Here is a 20446-nt window from a genome sequence, read left to right as displayed (position 1 = left end):
CTAAAGAGACATGCTCTTACAGAAGTTACCTTAAACTTGAGCATCATTAACAAGTCTGACTTTTGGATTTTGGTCCAAGGTTATTTAGAATTCCCTCTCGTGCTCCACACTGCCTCCCATCAAGCACCATTTAAAAGGACTAAAATCACATAGTAACTGATTACATTGATGGTCACTGCAGTTGTTTTATCGGGCTAATGCACAATGACAAATTGGAGCAGTAGGATTTGTATCACTGCTTGCCAAGATCACAGGGCAATAGCTTTAATTTGGTGCCATCAAATGGTGAACTTGTGAACTGCTGCTCTAAATCAGCAATACACAATTTCAGTCAAGTATAATGTTGCAAAATGGTGGTAGTGAAGGAAGAGGGCATGCTCCCCCCCCCATCTGTGGCATAGTGGCTGTAACTGGTTATTGCGTCAGCAAAATTTAGCCGGCTGCCTCAGACAACCTGTTTATTTTAAAATTATTTAATTGAAAAAGTTACATTAAAACTTATTCTGACCACATTACCTGACTGGTTCTTTTGTGAAGAGGAGGTTTCTGTGACCTTAGAAGAGTTTGTTTTTGCTGTTTTGTCATTGCTTGTCTCCCTCTGTCACAAAAAAAAATATGAAAAAATAAAAAAACTCCTAATTTATGAGTGGTTGGATAAAACTGGCAATTACTTCTGGATTTATGTTATTAAAAAGAAAGTGTCTTTACAAATATCTGAATGGTAATGTAGTTAAGCTAGCCCCATTTAAGTGATTTTTAAAACTCATTTACAGCACAGGGTACAAACCCGTAAACAAATGAGAAAAATTAAAGAATACAGTATTCCAGCATCCCACTTATCCATCCCAAACTCAGCATATCAAAAAGGGGAGCTCTAAACGAACACGAAACATGTAAATTATCCCTACTATTCCCTGTCTAAACTGGTCAAATTAAAACCTTTAATTATTAAAGGTAAACTGCAGAATTAGTATATAAATTTGAGAATAAACCCTGTGCAGAATTTTAAGTCTCAGAGAGGCTTGCTTTCAACTCCACAACTTATAGCAGTGCCATTTTTTAAATTACTATGGTTAAGATTGTTTCAGCATTTCCAAAATAAAAACACTATTTTCAAGGGAGCATAAACAACACATAAATTTGCTCCAGATTGAGAATTTATCATTAAAGTTTAGGCCAAAAACTGGGGAAGTTTTTGTCAAAGCTTTGTCAAAATTAGACACGTTTCCATACACATGCCACTATTTTTTTTTCTTTTTGTATGTCACAAATTCATTCAAGTAATAAGTCACTAAAATTGTAGCCAAGAATGCTTAACCCTGACAAATGCTCACCTGATCAATAAGAGTAATTCTACTGAACAGAAGGTTTTACATACTTTTTCATATTCTTCATCTGACATTCAGTTTTACAAAAGATGTGCAGGTGAACACCTCAAAGGCCAAAGAACTGGTTTCCTTTGTAAAAATAAGTATGAATGGCTACTGTACTACAGATGTGCTACACTGTGCTTTTACTGACTTCTAAGTAGAATAAGACGCCCTACCACTAATGCCACCAGAAGCTCCCAATACCAGTTTTGTAAGATTATTGTTACACTTCTGTGTAAAAATGAAAGAAAACGTACAGTATAGTTCACTCTTAAATTTAAAGCATGCTTTACAGAACCCCCATTTTGTTAATGTGCATTTTATATACATCATGAAAGCACCGATGAATGAAATAGTTTTTCAAAACTTCCATATGGGTACTTATGACTTAGCTACTTTGTGCAAAAACATTCAGATTTCATAAATAAGAATTAAGGACAAAAAAGAGAGGATAACGCACACTCTCATGCAAGAAGTAAAACATCATGAAAAAAAGTCATTAAAGCTCCTCCTATCCAAAATGATTTTAACAAAAGCCTGCAGGTAAACTGGGAACAGCAGAAGGAAGGTGTACGGTTAGTGTTTGCTTTTTTGAATCATTACATAGATATTTTCACTATGATTCACTACATGTTTTACTAAGCAGCAGCACATACAGCTAGAAGTACCCTGGGCTGGTGAAAGCAGGAAAAAGACAGAGATAATTCAGAAAGGAAACCACAAAGCAACCATTCTACGATATCTGACCCTTCTGTGAAGAGAAGCACAAACACTGCTATATGCATTTAGAGTTTCCAAATTACCTAATATTTACACACACCAGATTCCTTGTAACAAGTTCTGATAAACGGATCAGATAGAGGACAACACTTTTTAAATGCACATTACTAAGTCAGCGTTATTAGTGGTATGTATCTTATGGGAATCATTCATCTCATTTATTTATTTATTTTCCTGTTAATATTCGCATCTACATCACAGCATCAAAGATACCAGAATCTCCTCTGCATGAACTATACTGCAACCACCTTTCATTCTACGTGTGATACTATAGGCTAATTGTAGTGTACGAATGCTGGTGGGACAGTAAAGAAGTAACTTTAGGGACAGTCAAAACAAGGATTTCATAGCGGGAATTAATTACAATAAGTAAACTTAATTATTCCATGGATCTAGTGTATTATAGTGAATTCAAATCAATCAGACAAGTTTAAAATGGGTCCAAAAACTTCTCCTAGAATAACATAAGACGAATATTCAATGACTAACCCGTTAGAGCAAGAAGTGCAAAAATCAGTTTTGGCCCTTCTTTCTGCAAAGGTAACAACATTTCTCTAAGAATTATCTTTGTCCCTTGCTAATAAGCTCATTAAGCCTCGCTATCTGAAATTCTATTTATTTTTTATATTGAATTCTAAACAAGTTGTCTGAATATCCACTATATCAACAGACGTACTAAAATAACCAGCCTACCAGACATCTACAAATGTGACCTCCATAATTCATTTAAAAAATAAATCCACTACCTTTCCTTATATTAGGTTGTTTCACTTAATTGCTATACCACTAAAGTCCTGAGATGAGGTCTGCGATACTCACACTACAGTATGATACTGTAATAACATATCTGAAAACACTTGTGAGCTAAGCTTTCCACACAAGTAAAACCCATGAAGTTCACGGGTCTACACGCATGACTAAATAAACCTATGCTTAAGTCTCTACAAGATTTGGGGTGTATCCATATACATAGTTTTAGTGACCTATGTAAGGAAAATTCTCATTCTCACAAGCAAGCTAAACTGAAAAGGAGCCTGTGATTTGTGCGATAAATATACTGTAATATTTACTGCAGTTTCCTAACTTAAGAAATGGGTCAGCATGCCACTCCAAAATGTTCTATAGGCTTCCAGTTCTTGAAAAGTAGTTTTTCTGTTTTGCTTTACTTGCTTTCCTCTCTCCTCCCAGTTTTGTCTAAATTAAGTCTTGACTAAAGGTATTTTTTTTACATTCTTGTATACATCTCTGAACTCCAATTCAGGAGGAAAGAAAAAGAACTACAAAGCATGACAACATGGAAAGGTCATGCCTCTGCACATTCCTTCGGGAAACAGACCTTCTCAGCATACATTTTCACCACAGTTTAAGTAACTTGTCATACCTCCATCCTCAAAACCAAAGAAAAAACCCCCACAGCGATAAGCTCACATGTATCTCTGAATATTTACAACAGTTTGGTTTGATATACAGACATTACTTTTTTAATCCTGAAAACGGAAATGCTGACAAACTTAACTACAGCAATGTGATTGGTGCTGCTATAAATCAACCCAAACAAACCAACGACATAATTACCTTCCGATTATTCTGTTTATCCATCCTGAGTCTTTTCCTAGGTGCTTCCTGAACTTCAAAATCTTCTGTAGGTTCCTTTGTCCTCTTTTTTTGGTTTCTTTTATTTCCATGTAAGTTACCTTGGGATGGGGGATGGGGGAAACTTACATGAAAAATAATCTAAAACCCACTTTCAAATTATTTTGAACTGATCTAGTTATTTAAGTTACTTTTCTTTCAGTCATAATTTTTAAAACATGGTTAAACATTAACACAGTTTGATGACCTCTTAATGCTTAAGGTCTGGTTTCTGGTGCTGAAGACTAACTCTAGAACACATCCAAATCAACTGCTTCATACTCAAGTTATTTAAGAAAGATGAGTCTACCTGTATAGGCACTAGTCTAAGATCTGAATATTACTGCCCAACATTTGTTTCGTATTGTCAGACTGCACATGGTTGATCTATACAGCTTTTAACTCTCCTGATACTTTGTAACACTGTCTTATCACTGAAATGAACTTTTAAGTCTCCTCCTTAAGTCTCCTTTAAGTTCTCCAAATGATACAGATGAAGATACTGGCGACATCTATTAAGGGGCCTCTGGAAAAGACAAGATATCACCAACTGTATAGATTAATTCTCTCTTTCTGATATGGCAGTCCAGACTCTCTCTAACAAGCTTACTTATATTTTACAGGAGACCATAAGATCCCCTTCCTTTGTGAACCGAAATCCTAAGAACAGAATCACATTGGTCATTTTAAACCAACGGACTTATTCACGTATTTAGATGATCGTTCACTGTAAAGTTCAAGCAGCTGCTAAATTACAAAAGGTCAGTGACTAACCTACATACCCCTTCCACAGGTTCAGCTATCGTTTGCACTCGCTCTACCTCAAAAAGATAGATGAAGGTTTAGGAAGTGGTCTGTTTCATCAGGATGAAATGACAACATTATTACACTCTCCAGTACTCTCCAGTTTATGAAGCTACAGAGTATTATTAGTATGAAGATTGCAAGCTCCAGGGGCACAAATATGTTAACTGAAAATTGCCCTACAGCTACAAGCATTCTATTCCAGTGGGAACAAATAGCTGTAAATATTAAAAATATAGCAACTTGAAAATATGGGTAATTTTCAAAGTCATGTTCTTATCTAAACAATCTAGGACATATTCTGTTATCAGACTCTGAATCCACAAAGCAGATTGAAATGGCTCCAGGAGAACCTGCTACTTACAAAAAGCCAGCAAAAGAAATCCCACAATATTCTTCCAAGTTTAAGATAAGAGGATCTGGGTAGGGGAACGATTGAACTGACATGTTTTCATCTGTAGATAACTATAAATGTACACAATATATGTACTAGAAACACCTGGTACAGGTACAATTTCAATTACATTTCTTGCAATATGACACTGAGGAAGGTGAACAAAATTCAGCACTACAGTGTTTAGATATTTAATTTGGGATCCATTAAAATTCTAACGTCAAGGAAGACAACATCTGAGATAAAATAAAGAGATTATGATACGTGGGCGATTACATAAAAAAAATACACTCAATAGCTACTTATAATGATGAACTATTTGCACACAACACAAATTTCAATTACTTCTGGATCTTGATCTCCTTTTAGGTGAGTCTTGAAACACTTTACGTTTGGCCTCTCCAATATTCTTCAATGATGAACCTTGAGAGATACAGAATGTGTTTTTTTTTTAAACTGATACCCAAATATTTGACACTTAAAATTTAAAGTTAAAAACTTTTCAATTTTCCACAAAATGATGTTATTTCACACACACACAGATAGTTAACAAAACTGACTGCCATTTTTATACAAGTTTTTCCAAGTCTCACAAACTTTCAAACACTCCCTCTCATTCTTGTCATTGCCCAAAGCAGCACCTGTTGGCTTCTAATACTTCCATAATAAGTCTTCTTACAGTGCTGTAAAGCTATTTAAATTTGAAAAATGATAGCTAGTTAAATTTGATAAAGTTCATGCAAATGTCAAACTATCTTTCTCCTTCTTTCTCAAATAAGTGACTCCAAAACCCCTCAAATATTTTGCAAAATAATTGAGACTGTTTATCAAAACCAAACGCTAGACAACAGCAACAAAAAAATAAAAGGAGAAAAAAAAAGTATTTGCAATCTTGTACAATGTCCTAAAAACTTTGAGTAGCACGATAAAATACCAAACGGATGAAAGTTTCAGAATAAAGTTTGGAATACAACTTCCTGAGTTGATGATGATATGAGGTAATATACTTTAGGTATATACGAAGAAAAGGTGTAGCACTGATTAAACTTTTAAAACCATTTCCTTACTATTCTATAAAAAACTCAAATTTTACTAGTAGTAACACTGAGTCTTCCCTTCCCACCATCCACTCGTAACAGGCAGTGGATGCAATGGCAGCTGCTTATGGGCAGAAGAAGAATGAGAAATCAGCAATCTCTAAACAGTAGAAGGTTTACATATAACAACTTTTCAGAACAATGAGCAAGAAATGTAGACTTCATGGGTTGCGTTTATTGTAACCATTGGCATTCCTTTGCTATTGGCACAAACACCAAGAATTAAAACTGGAAAACAGTGAAAGCTGTTTTCCCTACAGGTCTCAAATATGTGCTTAGTTTAACACCACTATGTATATCAAATTTAGTTAGAGTACACTAGCACAGTTTTACGTTTACCAGAGTCTTCTTCAGATTTGGGAGAGGTCACTATGGCAAACTTTGTGTTATAGCGAGCTTTCTGTTTTTCACTAAGCATGTTCCACTGCGATTCGAGTAATTCTTCAATCTCCTCACTTGAAGCATCTGGATGTTCAGCAACCACCTATACATGCAGAAATAGGGTTGTATTAAAAAAAAGGTGACCATTGAAAAGGTGACCATTGAAAATACTTCTATTGGTATGGAAAACTGGATACAAACAAGTTACCTAACATTTCTGCTGTAGACATAACTAGATTAAAACCTTCTTTATCCAGTTTTTCTTTGAATAATCACTTCTCTCTCTCTGTCTCTCCAAAAAAAAAATCTATTAGCATATTCAGGAGTATTAAGAATAATTTTGGAAGTATCCATTTGCCTTTTAACATTCAAAAAATTGAGTAAGTGTAAATCTTGTCCTGTGGTCATTCAAAAAAAATTTGTATTATTTCTTGATGAAGTTTAAGTCTATACCACAAAAGACAGACAAGCAATATTGGAATATATGCTTGCCTACAAAGACATCCATCAATTCATAGGAGAACTCATGAAACATAGAACTCATTACACCTATCTTAGCAGAGAGATTTACACAGCTAGCATCTGATGCAACATTTTCCGGTATTAATTCATCATTTTATACTATGTATATGAATATTAGGAACTCTAAAAGCTGTGCATCTTTTCTTAATAATAGGAGCATGACACACAATAGCCATCGACATGGAATTTAAGAGAGTTTCTAGAAGTTTATTCAACACAAACAGAAAATCCAGTATTAAAAACAAAGAAAAAATCCTCCCAAACTCCTTCAGTATTCCCATACTTCTACTTAAGGAAAACGAGATTTGATTAATCATAGAAGTCAGAAAGCTCTAAGATTGTATGATCTACAGAAATGAAACAATAGCTTTAAAAACAAACCCTCTGATCTCATTACCTAGCATTCTCCAAAATCCTATCACTGGAGTGATGCAACCAATACCCCAAAATCATGGAACAAAATAAAAACTAGGCCAACAAAGCCAAGCGTTCACACAGTAACACCATTCAACAGAACAGAAACACATTTTCTGTGATAAGTGGAAATGATTAAACCTAATTTCTTAGAACTTAGCGTCTTAAAATTGCATTTCCTGTTGTCAACCAGGATGTAAGTGTGACTGAAGCTTCTCCAGGGGTTAGAATAGTTGTAGTACCTTCCTTCCATTGGGATTATTCAGTGTCTAGCAAGGAAATCCATGCTGTAATTTTTCCCCTAGTGGAGTACTAAGAGTCCTCTTGCTTCTATCATGGCATAACCCATCTGCATAAAGCTTGGGGAATACAACTACCTTTGGAGGCCTCTACTCAAAGTTTGATTAAAATCCAACAATGTCAAAAAAGTTACTGAGAGAGGAGAACGTAGACAGACCCACAAATCTCCGTTCTTTAGGAAAAGAAATTAGCATCAATTTTGACCATTGCCACTAAGTGTATAGTTCATTGTGCTCAAATAGGGCACAGTTATTTAATTCTCTAAGAAATAACTAGCTTTGCTCGTACAAATGAGATACAGCTTAACATCACGTCCAGACCCATGAAAATATGAATAAAAACAACTTTCAACTGACTATGAGCACTGTGAAATGACAAGCAAAAGACACTCATGGTTCTTAATGGTTAAAAGATCCTTGCAAAGGCCTCCAAGGAAAATGCCCAGCAGTCTTCTCCAAAGTCTTCATACCGTAATACTCAATCCCGGCATATGTACTGGAAATGATGTATTGAGTATCTTGATGTACATGAAAACCATGCACTTCTCCCAGGTACTTACTCTAAGTCTAACTATGCTACACAACACATGGAAGATCTTTTCTTGGATCTGGGAACTAATATCACTATAGGTGTGGAAAACGTGGTAATTAGACCAGGCACGTCCTAGCTCATTTAAGCCAAGTGTATTACTTTCGCTCTTATTTGTCTTGATGTTCAACAACTCCTTACACACGCAGAAATCTTCAACTGTAAACCCTACTAGTGAAATTATTTCTTAATTTACCTCAAAACAGACTCAAGACCCAAATCAATGAATTAATATAAACAGTATAGTGGTCTGCCTCTCACTGAACGATACCTTTATCTCAAGTCAGACACTCCCTTCTAATGATTACTACGATTATATTTCACAGAGGAAGTTCATAAGAATGCCAATAGTACAAAATATATCTTTACTCCTTTGGTAACAGCACAAAATACTTAATGCGTCACTACAACCATGAAAGTGCTCCAAGCTTTCAACGCCTTCCTCAGGGAAGCATGCCTCTTAAATCATTAAAAACATTTTCCAGCAGTTCATTCAGTCTTCCAGCAGCCATCATTCATTTCTAAAAATTTCAACTATTCCTCACTCTCCTATCCCCAGAAAAAGTAACACAAAAAGTAGTAATTAATAAAACCAAACCGATATATGAATCCTACTTCCATACAAAGCCGGACTCCAAGCAAGACACAGCAGAAACATCTCTGCTTTTAAGAGAGCTCATGATTATTAGAGGCCCTAAAAGAGAAGTCTTCGGTCACTCCTTTCCATTCACTTCCATCCCTTCCCAAGTCTGGGGGCCAGAAAGCCTATTCTGGATCCATAGTTTTCCTTTCTTCTAATTTTCTACATGCAAATACTAAAGTAGCCATACACTAAACTCTCAGATGCCACCAATACAAGTAGCTCAAAACCAGGTCTGTTTTTTAGCCAACATTATCACTTCTTCTAAAGCTTCAGAACATCTATAACAGCAACAAAACAAACTCTTGGATGGAAAGCAAACCATGCAAGTTGAACTAGATAAGCCTAACGGAAGCAGAAACTCCAAATACTAGTTTGGATACAATCTCCACCTTCCACCGAAGGTACAAAACTGCCGTTTTAAAAGCAACATGACAGGCTGGAAGTGTTAACTAAACTCAGTTAACTTAGGTTCTGTGCAAGAAGCATGAATGTCTAAAGTGGTATTTCCCCACTTTGCCAGTTAACTGCAAATCAAGAGAAAAGACAGACAGGTTCCACTGCCCTGATCAGTTAGAGGGACTGTTATCTGCAGTTATCTGGTATCTGCAGTTTTCGTAACCTAGTTCTGTTCTATGGACAGAAGTGCTTCTGTACCTATTAGAATGGATCACGCAATCAGGTGGATTTGGGTTTTCACGACTGATCTTATTAAAAGGTATTCTAGGCAGAAATGGTAGGATGTCCTCTCTCTAAACATATGTAATATTTTGAAACTTACTTCCTTCTACTTAAAACTCTGTGCAACATTAGCCACTATCATCACTGTGATTTTCAAGTTTATGCAAGTTTCTCAGTTTCCCAAAACGACACTGAAGACAAAGCAACTCCTCAATGTTAAATATTGTACTTGTCGTCATATTTTCCATCTATTAATTTGAGAATTACAGTATAACCACAGTAGGGAATGAAGCTTGATAACTGGCACAGAAAATATAAACATAACATCAGAGACTCAGCATGTCTCTTCTATGGTAAGATATGTTTGGCTAAGAGTCCATAAAACCAGTCAGAATAATCTCATTTCTTCCAGAGAAGTAATTTCATGTCCCTCAATATTGCACAAGACTTCTTACTACCTACGTTAAAGACCAAGGAAATTCCCCCTTGCCACTATACAAGACACAAGGTTACTTATAGAAGAACTGGAAATATAACTCAGGTCTCTCAAATGTGAGACAGATGATTTATCCATACAGCTTTTCATAATGAATGTGTCAAAATCTATATTTAATAGTTTGGCTACAAAACCCATTCCTTTCTGGAGCCAGCAAACTGAACTGCCAATGTTTTTCTCAATTTAACCAAAGGTATACGTAATGCTGTGTTCATTTTCATTCTCAATATCAGCTTAAGTTGCAATGATCTAAAAAGATCCTAAGTTGAACCACAACTAATTAACTTCCATACAACAGAATCTGTTCTTCAATTTTTCTTTATAAAGTTCATATCTATTAATGTTTTCTAACACAAATATCCTATCAGGAAGTCAACCATTCAGTGGCTAAAGAGCGTAACAAAGTCACCACTAACTTTCTGGTCCTTCTGTGGGTATTATGGAATAGTATAACTACAAGAAAATATGAGAACTCATGCTTCTTTCAGTGCATGGAATTGTACTGCAAATGGAGCAGAGGGTTGTAAGGAAGAAAAATGATGGTCATGATTTTAAAGCAATGAGCTAGAACAGCAGTACTGCTTTTATACTTCTAACAGTCTTCCTAAGAAATGTTGATATTAAGGTATTTATTTATTCTACCTTGTCTTGGAGTGTAATCGTCTCAAGAGGACCTAGTTTCTGTCCCAGCAGACTGCACACTGACAGTGATTTTCACAAACTTTGGTAACTAGCTTCTTTTGAAGCTCAGCAAAAGATTCTAGGTAGGTAAATGGAGTTTTTGAGGAGTTCAAAGACAAGGGAACACACCAAAGGAATTGAGCCGCATCTTCAGAAAGAATGTACAAGCTAACTACAAATAGATTGCCATAAACCGCATAACCTTCGTTATATTTGCGTGAGCATATGTATGCATATCTACTATATTTTACATACATTAAAAAAAATTATGGCTAATACAAAGGACTATTAGATTATGTAGGAAGATGCTAACACTTCTTATGCTTAAAGTACAACGGCATTATCACTATCTTGTTTATATTGCTCATCTACATTCCCTTCTTTCTCTGCTCCTGTCTAGACTAAGATTTGATGCAGGCATACCTTGTCAAGCCCAGAGTATTACGGATTCTACAGTAACAACTAGTTTTTGTCAACCAAAGAAGTTTCTTGAAGTACTGAAATGAGAAGAGGCAATCAACAATAACAGCTAAAAGAGACTAACCTCATCTCTGTGCTTCTGACAAAAGACCAAAAACTGAGATACTGCATCGCCCTTTCTGCTTCGCGGAGTAGATGCTGGAGTTTTCTTTCTATTGAGAGGGGAGCCTATCCCTCTTTTGGATTCTGCCTGTTCGGATGACTTTTGAGGAGTAGTATTCTTAGTCCCCGACTGACTGCTTTCTTGCGTATCATCAGTGGCAGACAATTTTGATGTCCTTCTCCTCCTCTTGTTAGGAATGCCAGACTCCTTCATCGATTTCAGATTTTGAGTGGTTTCTTCGTTTGAGTAAGATGACTCATCTATCTCCTCTAACGGTTCCACAGCAATGCCAACTTCCTTTGCCACTCGAGGATTAAGATGAGGTCTGTCCCTAACATAGATGAAGGTGTACTTGGCCTTTCGTTCTTCCACTGTCATGCCTACTGCTTCACTTGCTTGCTTAACACCCATCTCCCACTGTGGCCGCAGCTTCCCTGAAACAGGCTTTAACATCTGCAAGATAAGACGACAGTGTGAGAAATTTGCCCACTTTCGATTTCAAAATGCCAACATTAATGCAAAACAATTCCAAGAGACTAAGTGTAACGTATAATTAAATTCAGACATCCAAATGGAATTGTATTTGATAGTACTGATACCATGCATGAATCAACAACAAAGCAGAAGAACAAACAGTGGTAAATCATCCCATTCTTTGCATCTGTAAGCGAAATATAAGACTACAAGCCTCTGTAAAACAAGCTGTCTTTAAAGCTTTCTAGAATATCTATTTATATCTGTACATACCTGTAACAGTAAAATAAAAAGCTGCAAGTCTTGTCTGACTTGGTAGCCTCTTACCTTTATTTTCTCTGCTTTAGTGAGGGCTTGTTTTGCACTCTCCTGGCATAATTGTTCAAACTGGTCTTTTTCTTTGAAGGGCACAAGGCTCTTCTCAAATATCCAGGCTCGCTCTGGGGCATCTCCAAAAAACTGAACATGATATTGACGAAAACTCTTTTTCTGTCCTGAAAATTAAAAATGAATGTATTTAAGATACAACTTAGGTTGTTCTCCGCACTTTCAGACTTGAAGTCTTTTGTAAGCTGCTATAGTTACCATGACAAAAGCACAGTACAACTGGTTAACCTTTCAAAAACCCACTTAACCGGCTTGAAAGTCTCTGAGCTATAATCTATGAAGTTTGACACAAAAGCCCAATAGTTTAATTCCAAACAAGAATATGCTTTGCTAAATTAACTTAAGGTTACAATTGTCTGTCAGTGCTTTCCATGTATATTAACTTACATGTAGGCCTGGATGTTTCTGAAAATGCTACATTTGAAAAAGTTTCCAAAGCTTGGATAGCCTGTGCACTCAGCCTCATCTCTGATTCGCCTAAACTTTATCCTTTAATATTCTTGAACAGAAACACATACTTCAGCTAGTTTTAACACTTGCAATCACAACTTCATCTTAACCAAGCTTTTAAGGAATCAAAGCAAGAAATGAAAAGGATTTGGGTGGTGGAAGGGAGAACAGGAAGATAAGAGAACAATGCTGAAACCTAGACAAGAAACATTCATTCTTCTAAGATTGTAAAGAGGAATACTGTCTCACTGTAGTAAGATATAGGCATACAACCTTCCCCTTCTAAAGATCTCAGCTATTCTACAGTGAAGGGGGAAGACAACACCTTCAAAATTCACCAGAGTTCACAGTTAACAATGAACTTCTAAAAGGCCAAGGTAAGAGAATCAGACTTAAGACATCCTCTACTATCTCCTTCATTAAAACTCGCAGATTTGTTGTCTAAGTGTTCAAATTAGGGTCTCATTTAAAAATAGAAAAGGTTTTAACTGTGATGACCTACACTTTTGTGTTCATAAATTCAATCCTGCTAGAAAAGGATCAGTTATGCCCCCTACAGTATCTATGGTTCTTCAAGGTGTCACCACATTAGTATGTCTAACATGTAGTCTGGGGGGAAGAGGAAATCAAGTAAGGATGTCTACCCAGTAAAAACAAATAACAGTCACAGTTCTCTGTTACAGATGTCTCCAAACTAGGTCTAGATTTTGCTAGGTTATTCATACGCTGCATGTCTTCTACCTTAATCAGCAAATACATCTAGTTGATTGCTTCATGCACTTTTATTACTGGGGTTTCTAGACTTAGAAAGAACTTTCTTTTTGTAGTTACGCAGCCAATAGTTATTTTTAAAGGGGCTTGATCTTGTCTCAAGATGTGGCATCTGGAACGGTAATAGGAAATCAACCTAATTAATGGTATGTGCATAAGTTTTACTAGCCATTACATATATATATATGTATATTTATTAACCATTACATACACATGTATACAAAAAACATACATGAGAGCTACAAGAACAATAATGACTCATTTGAGATCAGCTATGAGAATCTAGAAGAATGGCATAGCGAAAGGTCTTGGGACTGTATGCATCACACATCCAATCCAGTAGTCCAATACCTGTTCCAGTAATGCACAGTCAGGAGCAATTCTCTCGCACAGTAATTATTTTGTCCTCATCAAGAAAATGTTGCTTAACTAGGGACTACTGAGCTCCGATGACTTAATCTGTCTATGATGAAATAAAGGATAATTTGTATTTTACCAGGATGTCCTAGCTGCAGACAGAGAGATGGCACAGACTATTTACAACCACCTGTAAAGATCTGCCTCTGAGCAGCCAACAGCCCAGTTCCAAGCAGACATAGACACTCTATTCCTTTTACAATATAATGCTGGACAGTTGTAATGCCTAATTAAGGAGTCTACATAACAGTGCCTACCACTAGAATCATTGAACCTATTTGTGAATCTTCAGATATCTTCTGTGGGCTGAATTCATATCAATGCTCCTGGATAAAATAATGGAATTCATTAAGGGTTGTTATACACAAAGACATAATTTTTGGCTCACAGAATCCTGGAACCACCAGTTATTGAAGGTTTAGGAGAGTGTTCTGGGGACCCACCACTATTACTTGTCTTTTTCTGTATCCTAGCATCTGTAGTTGACCACAGCCAGAGACAGGGTATTGAATGAGATGGAGCTTTAGTCTGACTCAGTATGGCCCTTCTGACATTATACATCCCGCAAGTCGAAAGTTACAAACTTTTCTCAAGCCTAACCAGCTGGAATGATGAAATCAAGTATTAGCATCCAGAAATTCAGATTTTTTTATAAACACTGTTGATCCTAATCCTAGAAATGAGAAATACAGAGACCTAGCTGAGTATTTCTACAACTCCCAGATAAAAGAACTCTTCTGTTTGGAACAGGAGACTTTTGATAGTGCCTCAATAGTAAAAGGCAGGTGGAAGATAATACAAGACTGGGAATACGTACTGAAGGAAATATGCACATCAGTGTGCATTTATCACATCATCTGATGGCCGCCCAGACCTAGTCAAACCTCCTGAAGGAAAAGGCAGGCCCCAAGCCAATGCCAGAGCAAATATCAGAAACGACCATCATCCATATTACTTCAAAGAGATGGAAGTTAACATCTCAAAGTATGTGGGCCCTTCTTTCTGTTAGTACTCCACAAGTTGCATTCAGACATATGATATTGGTTTTTGCTAGATCTATTTCTATAGTTTCTTATAAAAAGCTACCAGAGAGATTCTTGATAATGAAACATAAACCTTGCTCCTTTCAAGGAGCAGACTAATTCAGTTAGGAACAAATAAACAGCTTTATTTTTCTCAAAATCCAGCTCTTTATGTCATAATAGACCTAATAATCCAAAGACTAAAATCACAGGGACTGCCTGATCAAAACTCTGAAAAACTGCTACAAGAAAAATTTGTCTGAGGAGCCTGTAATAACCATTCTAGCAATTGTATGAATGCTTGAAAGGGTTCTCAAGAAGCCATTTAGTTTACTACCAACACTGAGTCTAGCTATAATCCTAGAGATCCTCATTCAATTTGTTCTTAAAAACTTCCTATGAATGAGATCACATCATTTCTCCAGGCAATCCACCCCAATGCTTCATTACCTTTATCCCTTCCAAGTTCTTAATATGTAGTCTAAATATTCATTGCTACTAAGCTCTCTTCTTCCCCGAACAAGAAGAGTTTATGCCTTTTCTTCTTTGCATGTAACTTAAGTTATTTAAGGCCAGTTACTGGGTTCTCCTTTAGCTCCTCCTTGTCAAATTAAACAGTTCCAGTTCCTTCAGTCTGCATGTGCAGGTAGACTCCTAGATTTCTGTTCATGCTGTCCTCAGAACCTTCTCTGTTTGGTCCACGTTTCTTTAAATGAGATGGCCCAAACAGGATGAAATGAACAAAGTACTCCTGGTGAGGCCATGCTACCACTGGAAAAGCAAAGGATCTACTTCATGCTTTTTATAAGCAGCACTATTAATTCATGTTAGTGTGACTTTGGTCTTTCTGCAGAGAAAACTACAATGGGTTATTATGACTCTCAGATTTCTTTCTGTGAAAATGCAGCTTTCCACTCATTTCCCAGCTTGATCACCTACCACTGTAAAAATCCAACACTTACTCCTACTGAACCACATTTTTTTTCAAACCACACCTCCAAAGTGTCAAGATTATTCTGATTTCCAATCCTACATGTTTACAGTCCCTCCACATTGGAAATCTGTAATTCCAGTCCAAATTTTAGATGTATATTCTAGTCCATTTTCCAAGTTCTCAATGCAACCCTTGAAAACTACACAAAAATAAAACCACAAAAACACTCCTTTCCCAGACTTGGAAATACATAGTTCAAAGTTAGTAATATCTCTAGTGACAAGTAAATGCCCTACTCTGTTTGTAATAACAGAAGCCAACACTTTCGCTTGATCTAATAAAATACATGAAAGTATTTATAAGCATAAATATCAAAACAAAGTTATGTGCTCCTACTTTGGTTTGATATTCCTATTAACTTCTTGCTTTTCTCCTTAATCTGCATGTTTTCTGGATTCTGTTTTCAGGTTTTCTAAACTTTCAGTACAGTTTGGCATAAACATAGTAAAAAATAGTTTACAGTGCTCAGCTGGAGTTAAAACTAGTGAGGGATGCAATGTGCAGCAATAAGATTTTCTGTAAATAAAACAGTAGCAAAAGGAAGGCTAAGGAATGCTCACTGGAGCAGGAGACTTGAGTGACAAAGGACACAGGTTGGGGTAATCTATGCCTTCTCCGTCTCAGGGTTTTGTTTGTCTGGTTGGTTTTTAAACTGTAACATCTGCCCCCAAGCCTTCAGGCCGCTTAGTCTAGTGATAAAGGCTGCAAGACTGAGGCACTACCCACAGCATACTAAGAAAAAGTCAGGGAGCACTTAAACAAATTGGACATCTATGAGATTATGGTACCAGATGGGATGCCTCAGAAGGAGCTGAAGGTGTTAGCCAATGTGATTGCAAGGGTGATCTCTACAATTTTTGAAAGGTCACAACCATCAGGGGAGATACCCAATGACTGGAAAAAGGCAAACATCGCACCTATCTTCAAGAAAAAACAAGAACAATCTGGGGAACTACAAGCTAGGCTGACTAGCTTACTCTCAACGCCTACAAGACTATGGGGCAAATTCTCCTAAAAGACATGTCCAAGCACAGGAAAGACAAGAAGGTGTCTGGGAATAGCCAGCACAAACTCACCAAGGGCAAATCGTGCCTAATCAATCAGATTCACACAGTGCTAATACAAAAGGCAATGGACACAGGTTGAAACAAAGGAAATTTCAACTAGTTAAAGGGAAAAGTCTTCTTGCCATAATGGCTGCCAGTCACCGGAACAAGTTGCCCAGAAAGGCTGTAAAGTCTCCATCCTTGAAGACATTAAATATTTGACTGGACAAGGCCCTGAGCAACCTGCTCTAACTTGGAGACCATATGACTTGTAGAGGTCCTTTCCAACCTATATTACTTTATGATTCTACAACCAGCACAGATAAGCCTTAAAAGTTTCAGGTATCAGAACAGAGAACAAAGGTGCAAATGAGATTAAGAAATCGTACAGATTCCTACTTAAAAATTTCATTAACACTTGGTAGTCCCTGCATTTAGAATCAACTAATGCTGTCTGTAGGTAACAGTATTGATTATAAGAATCACAGAAAATTTAGCTGCCTGAATTACAGATTGCTTTTAGTAAAGCATAATCATTAGTATTATTTAATTCCCATTAGCTTTCAATAGAATTTTTAGCCCATATCACTTCTCCAAGCATCTCTGTAAAAACAATGGAAAGTACCATCAGATAATTTTTTTAATAAGACTCCACACAGTTTCATAGATCACTATTTTGATATCTTTCGGAGAATGTTCAGAGTTAAAAAGACACAGTGGAAAAAAAGCTCTGTCTGCTATATGCTCAAGAACAGTGTTTACATGACTTCAACATTCCTCTTGACAACAAGAAGCTGATTCAGTTACTCATATGACTGAATAGATAAAATGAAGAACAGAATTTTCCCAAAATAATGGTTCGTATACCTTAAGAAATCTGGATGTTTGTAGCATCACTGACATACCTTTTAGTTTAGTGTAGGAATGGAGAACAGGATCAGCAGAAACCATACATGGCCACCATGGAAAACCAGACACTTTTGACCACACTAGATCTCCTATATTATACTTCAACAGATGGACTTTATCTTCTTTGATAGTACTTTGAGTTGGATCTCTCTTAGCAGGAGCCTTAAAAGATAGAAAAAGAAAAAAAAAAAACAACCTATCACCATATTTCTTCAGATATGCACTAGAATTACTAAATAGCACACAAAAATAAACAACAAACTACAGTTCATATTCTGTTTAAACATTCTCATTATATGTAAAAACACAGAGTGTTAATGGAAGGAGGGAAGTAAGAAATAGTTCACCAGAATAAAGAGCTATCTTGTTTGCTAACAAACAATAATTACATTTCATGTGTAATAAAAACTTTAAGTCATAATTTTTGTTCTCTTACAGCAAAAAAATTCCAAGTTCCATTTATGTTTTTGTTTTTAGTTAGAAATATTGGCAAGTAAGCTGTGGTTTGCCTTTATCTTTTCGAATAACTGCTGAGAGACCATCAGGAAGGCTTACTGTAATTTCAAACACATTAACTGAGCACTGGATGTAGATGTGGAAGAGCCAACCTCCCTCTGTATTGAATATTATTAATCAAGTTAAGCGCTATAGACACAAATGTGTTCGTAGATTTAAAAAATAAAAATAAAAAAAATCCCAAACTAGAACAGACTGAAATACTGTCTTTATGTCTGAATAGAAACTACATAAATAACCCGTTAAAAACCCCCGAACTCTGCATCTTTCAGCTGTCTTTTTACATACTGAGAATTTGTGACATGAACACTCCCCCACACCCTTGTGCAAGATTTTTTTCTGTTCCAGTTCTAGCAGTAAAAGTTTCTGAGAGCTCAGCTGGTGCTCTAAAGCTATTTTAGCTATTGGAAAACAATTACAGAACTAATTCCACTTCAAGGGATACATTTAACTACAAGGGAGTTTTGCGTTCCCCTATGATAGACACACATTTTTACTGCACCATAATGAAGTTCAGCAACACAGACATTTATTCACCAACTAAAACCATTTCACAAAGTTAGTTACATTTTGTCTTTTTGGCTTCATCTGTTCTATTTGATATAAATAATGAACGCTTTTATCTAGGTAAGCACTAACTCTGGATGTAGGAGAGCACAGAACATGTCTCATTACAGGTATCTGTAAAAAAAAAAATCATGTATTTTTAATTTGCTTTTTCATTTTTCTAGTACTAAATTTATGTGCAACATCTTCTATCATTCATCTTGTGTAGTACCAGCTCAACATACAGAAGGAGGACCGGAACTTCAGGCTTTCAGTGGATTTAATGTTAGAGCTGGAGCAAAATTCTGTTTTAATTAATTAAAAGTGGCAAGAGGACAGAAAGAACACTGTTAAGAAACCGGCAATCTAGAATGCGGAAACAAGTATTTGGAGCATTACGTTGAATCAGAGTAGATCAGGTTACCTCGTACAGATTTTTAAATCCAGAGAATACTACCATAACTAATAACACATTATTTTCCAAACACAAACAACAAAAAACTTTGACATGCTGCAACAGCATAGAGATTTTTCTGCAACTGAAACACAGAGGTACATCCAATCAAAAAACCTAAAGCTTAGCGTACTCAGAAACTCCTTTCCTCAAAGCTTTTAAAGCTATGCCTGGTAAACACACATGATGCTATGTCATCTGATTCTTAGGGACAGTTACTCATCCAGTGATTCAGCTTTTCTGATGAATTCAGACTTAGTTCATGTGCCTCCAGCTAGAGCCATGTTCCCATGTCTCAAGGTTTTTGGCTCTCTAAGGATTCTGTAAGACTGTCAGAAAACCCCTCCTGCTGAACTTGCCTCAAGTCCAGCACTCTCAATAGACCTAAAAGATTCCAAGCAGATGTGAAAAATCAAATGCTCCTTCTAGCAGTTAAACATGACATGAGAAGTTACGCTTAAAAGCTAAAAATTAAAGAAATACATATGCCAAGAACAGATCCGGAAAAACATTAATCCTAACACACACAAACTGACTTCAGCATTTAAACTAAATAGGTGGGATAAAAATATTTTTAAATGAGTTAACTTTTCAGAAATGTAAAAGTTACTCAGGATTCTGAATCTCATTCTTAATTTATGAGTCCCTGTATTTTTCAGAATGTGCAACTAAGCTGCAAAGATTTACAACTACAGTCTGAGAGCGAGCTGGCTGGAATAATGAAAAAGCTCTAGCAGTGCTTCTTATTGCAGCATAATCTAAAAGGGGTGGCAGTACAGGGGTGAATATCGCATTTCAATATATCTACAAGCACTTCACAAATTTTAAAAATGCCCAGAATTCTTTTACTGTACTGGACCATAATAAAAAAACTTGAAAATGACAGGCTCTGATAAAATCTGCAAGGTTTATCTATACAACACTTGCTGTATCTATGTTTTCGTTTATTGATAAAATGTGCATACTTTAAAAGAATAGCAAAATACAGCACAGAATTCTATATACATAATTTTTTTAAGAGCTCTCATATGAGGTTATTTAAAAACCTATAGAAAATATCACCATGAACTCACTCACTTCCATCTCACTTTCCCACA

The 20446-nt window shown here is 36.3% G+C and overlaps 1 protein-coding gene across 1 annotated transcript in view; it reads right to left on the bottom strand.

The window, feature by feature from the left end:
• The window catches only part of NSD2 (nuclear receptor binding SET domain protein 2), a 76067-nt gene that overhangs the window by 27232 nt on the left and 28389 nt on the right, over positions 1-20446 (bottom strand). The window contains exons 3-8 of the mRNA XM_050896650.1: positions 17830-17995; positions 12165-12331; positions 11325-11816; positions 6417-6561; positions 3726-3844; positions 517-598 (exon numbers count right to left, since the gene is read on the bottom strand). Coding sequence (XP_050752607.1) covers positions 517-598; positions 3726-3844; positions 6417-6561; positions 11325-11816; positions 12165-12331; positions 17830-17995 — 1171 coding nt within the window. The remainder of the gene's footprint in view (positions 1-516; positions 599-3725; positions 3845-6416; positions 6562-11324; positions 11817-12164; positions 12332-17829; positions 17996-20446) is intronic.

This window comes from Gymnogyps californianus, chromosome 4, assembly GCF_018139145.2.
Source record: "Gymnogyps californianus isolate 813 chromosome 4, ASM1813914v2, whole genome shotgun sequence".
Taxonomy (NCBI): Eukaryota; Metazoa; Chordata; class Aves; order Accipitriformes; family Cathartidae; genus Gymnogyps; species Gymnogyps californianus.
Note: the sequence above shows the minus strand (reverse complement) of the source record. Positions and strands in the feature narration are given on the sequence as shown.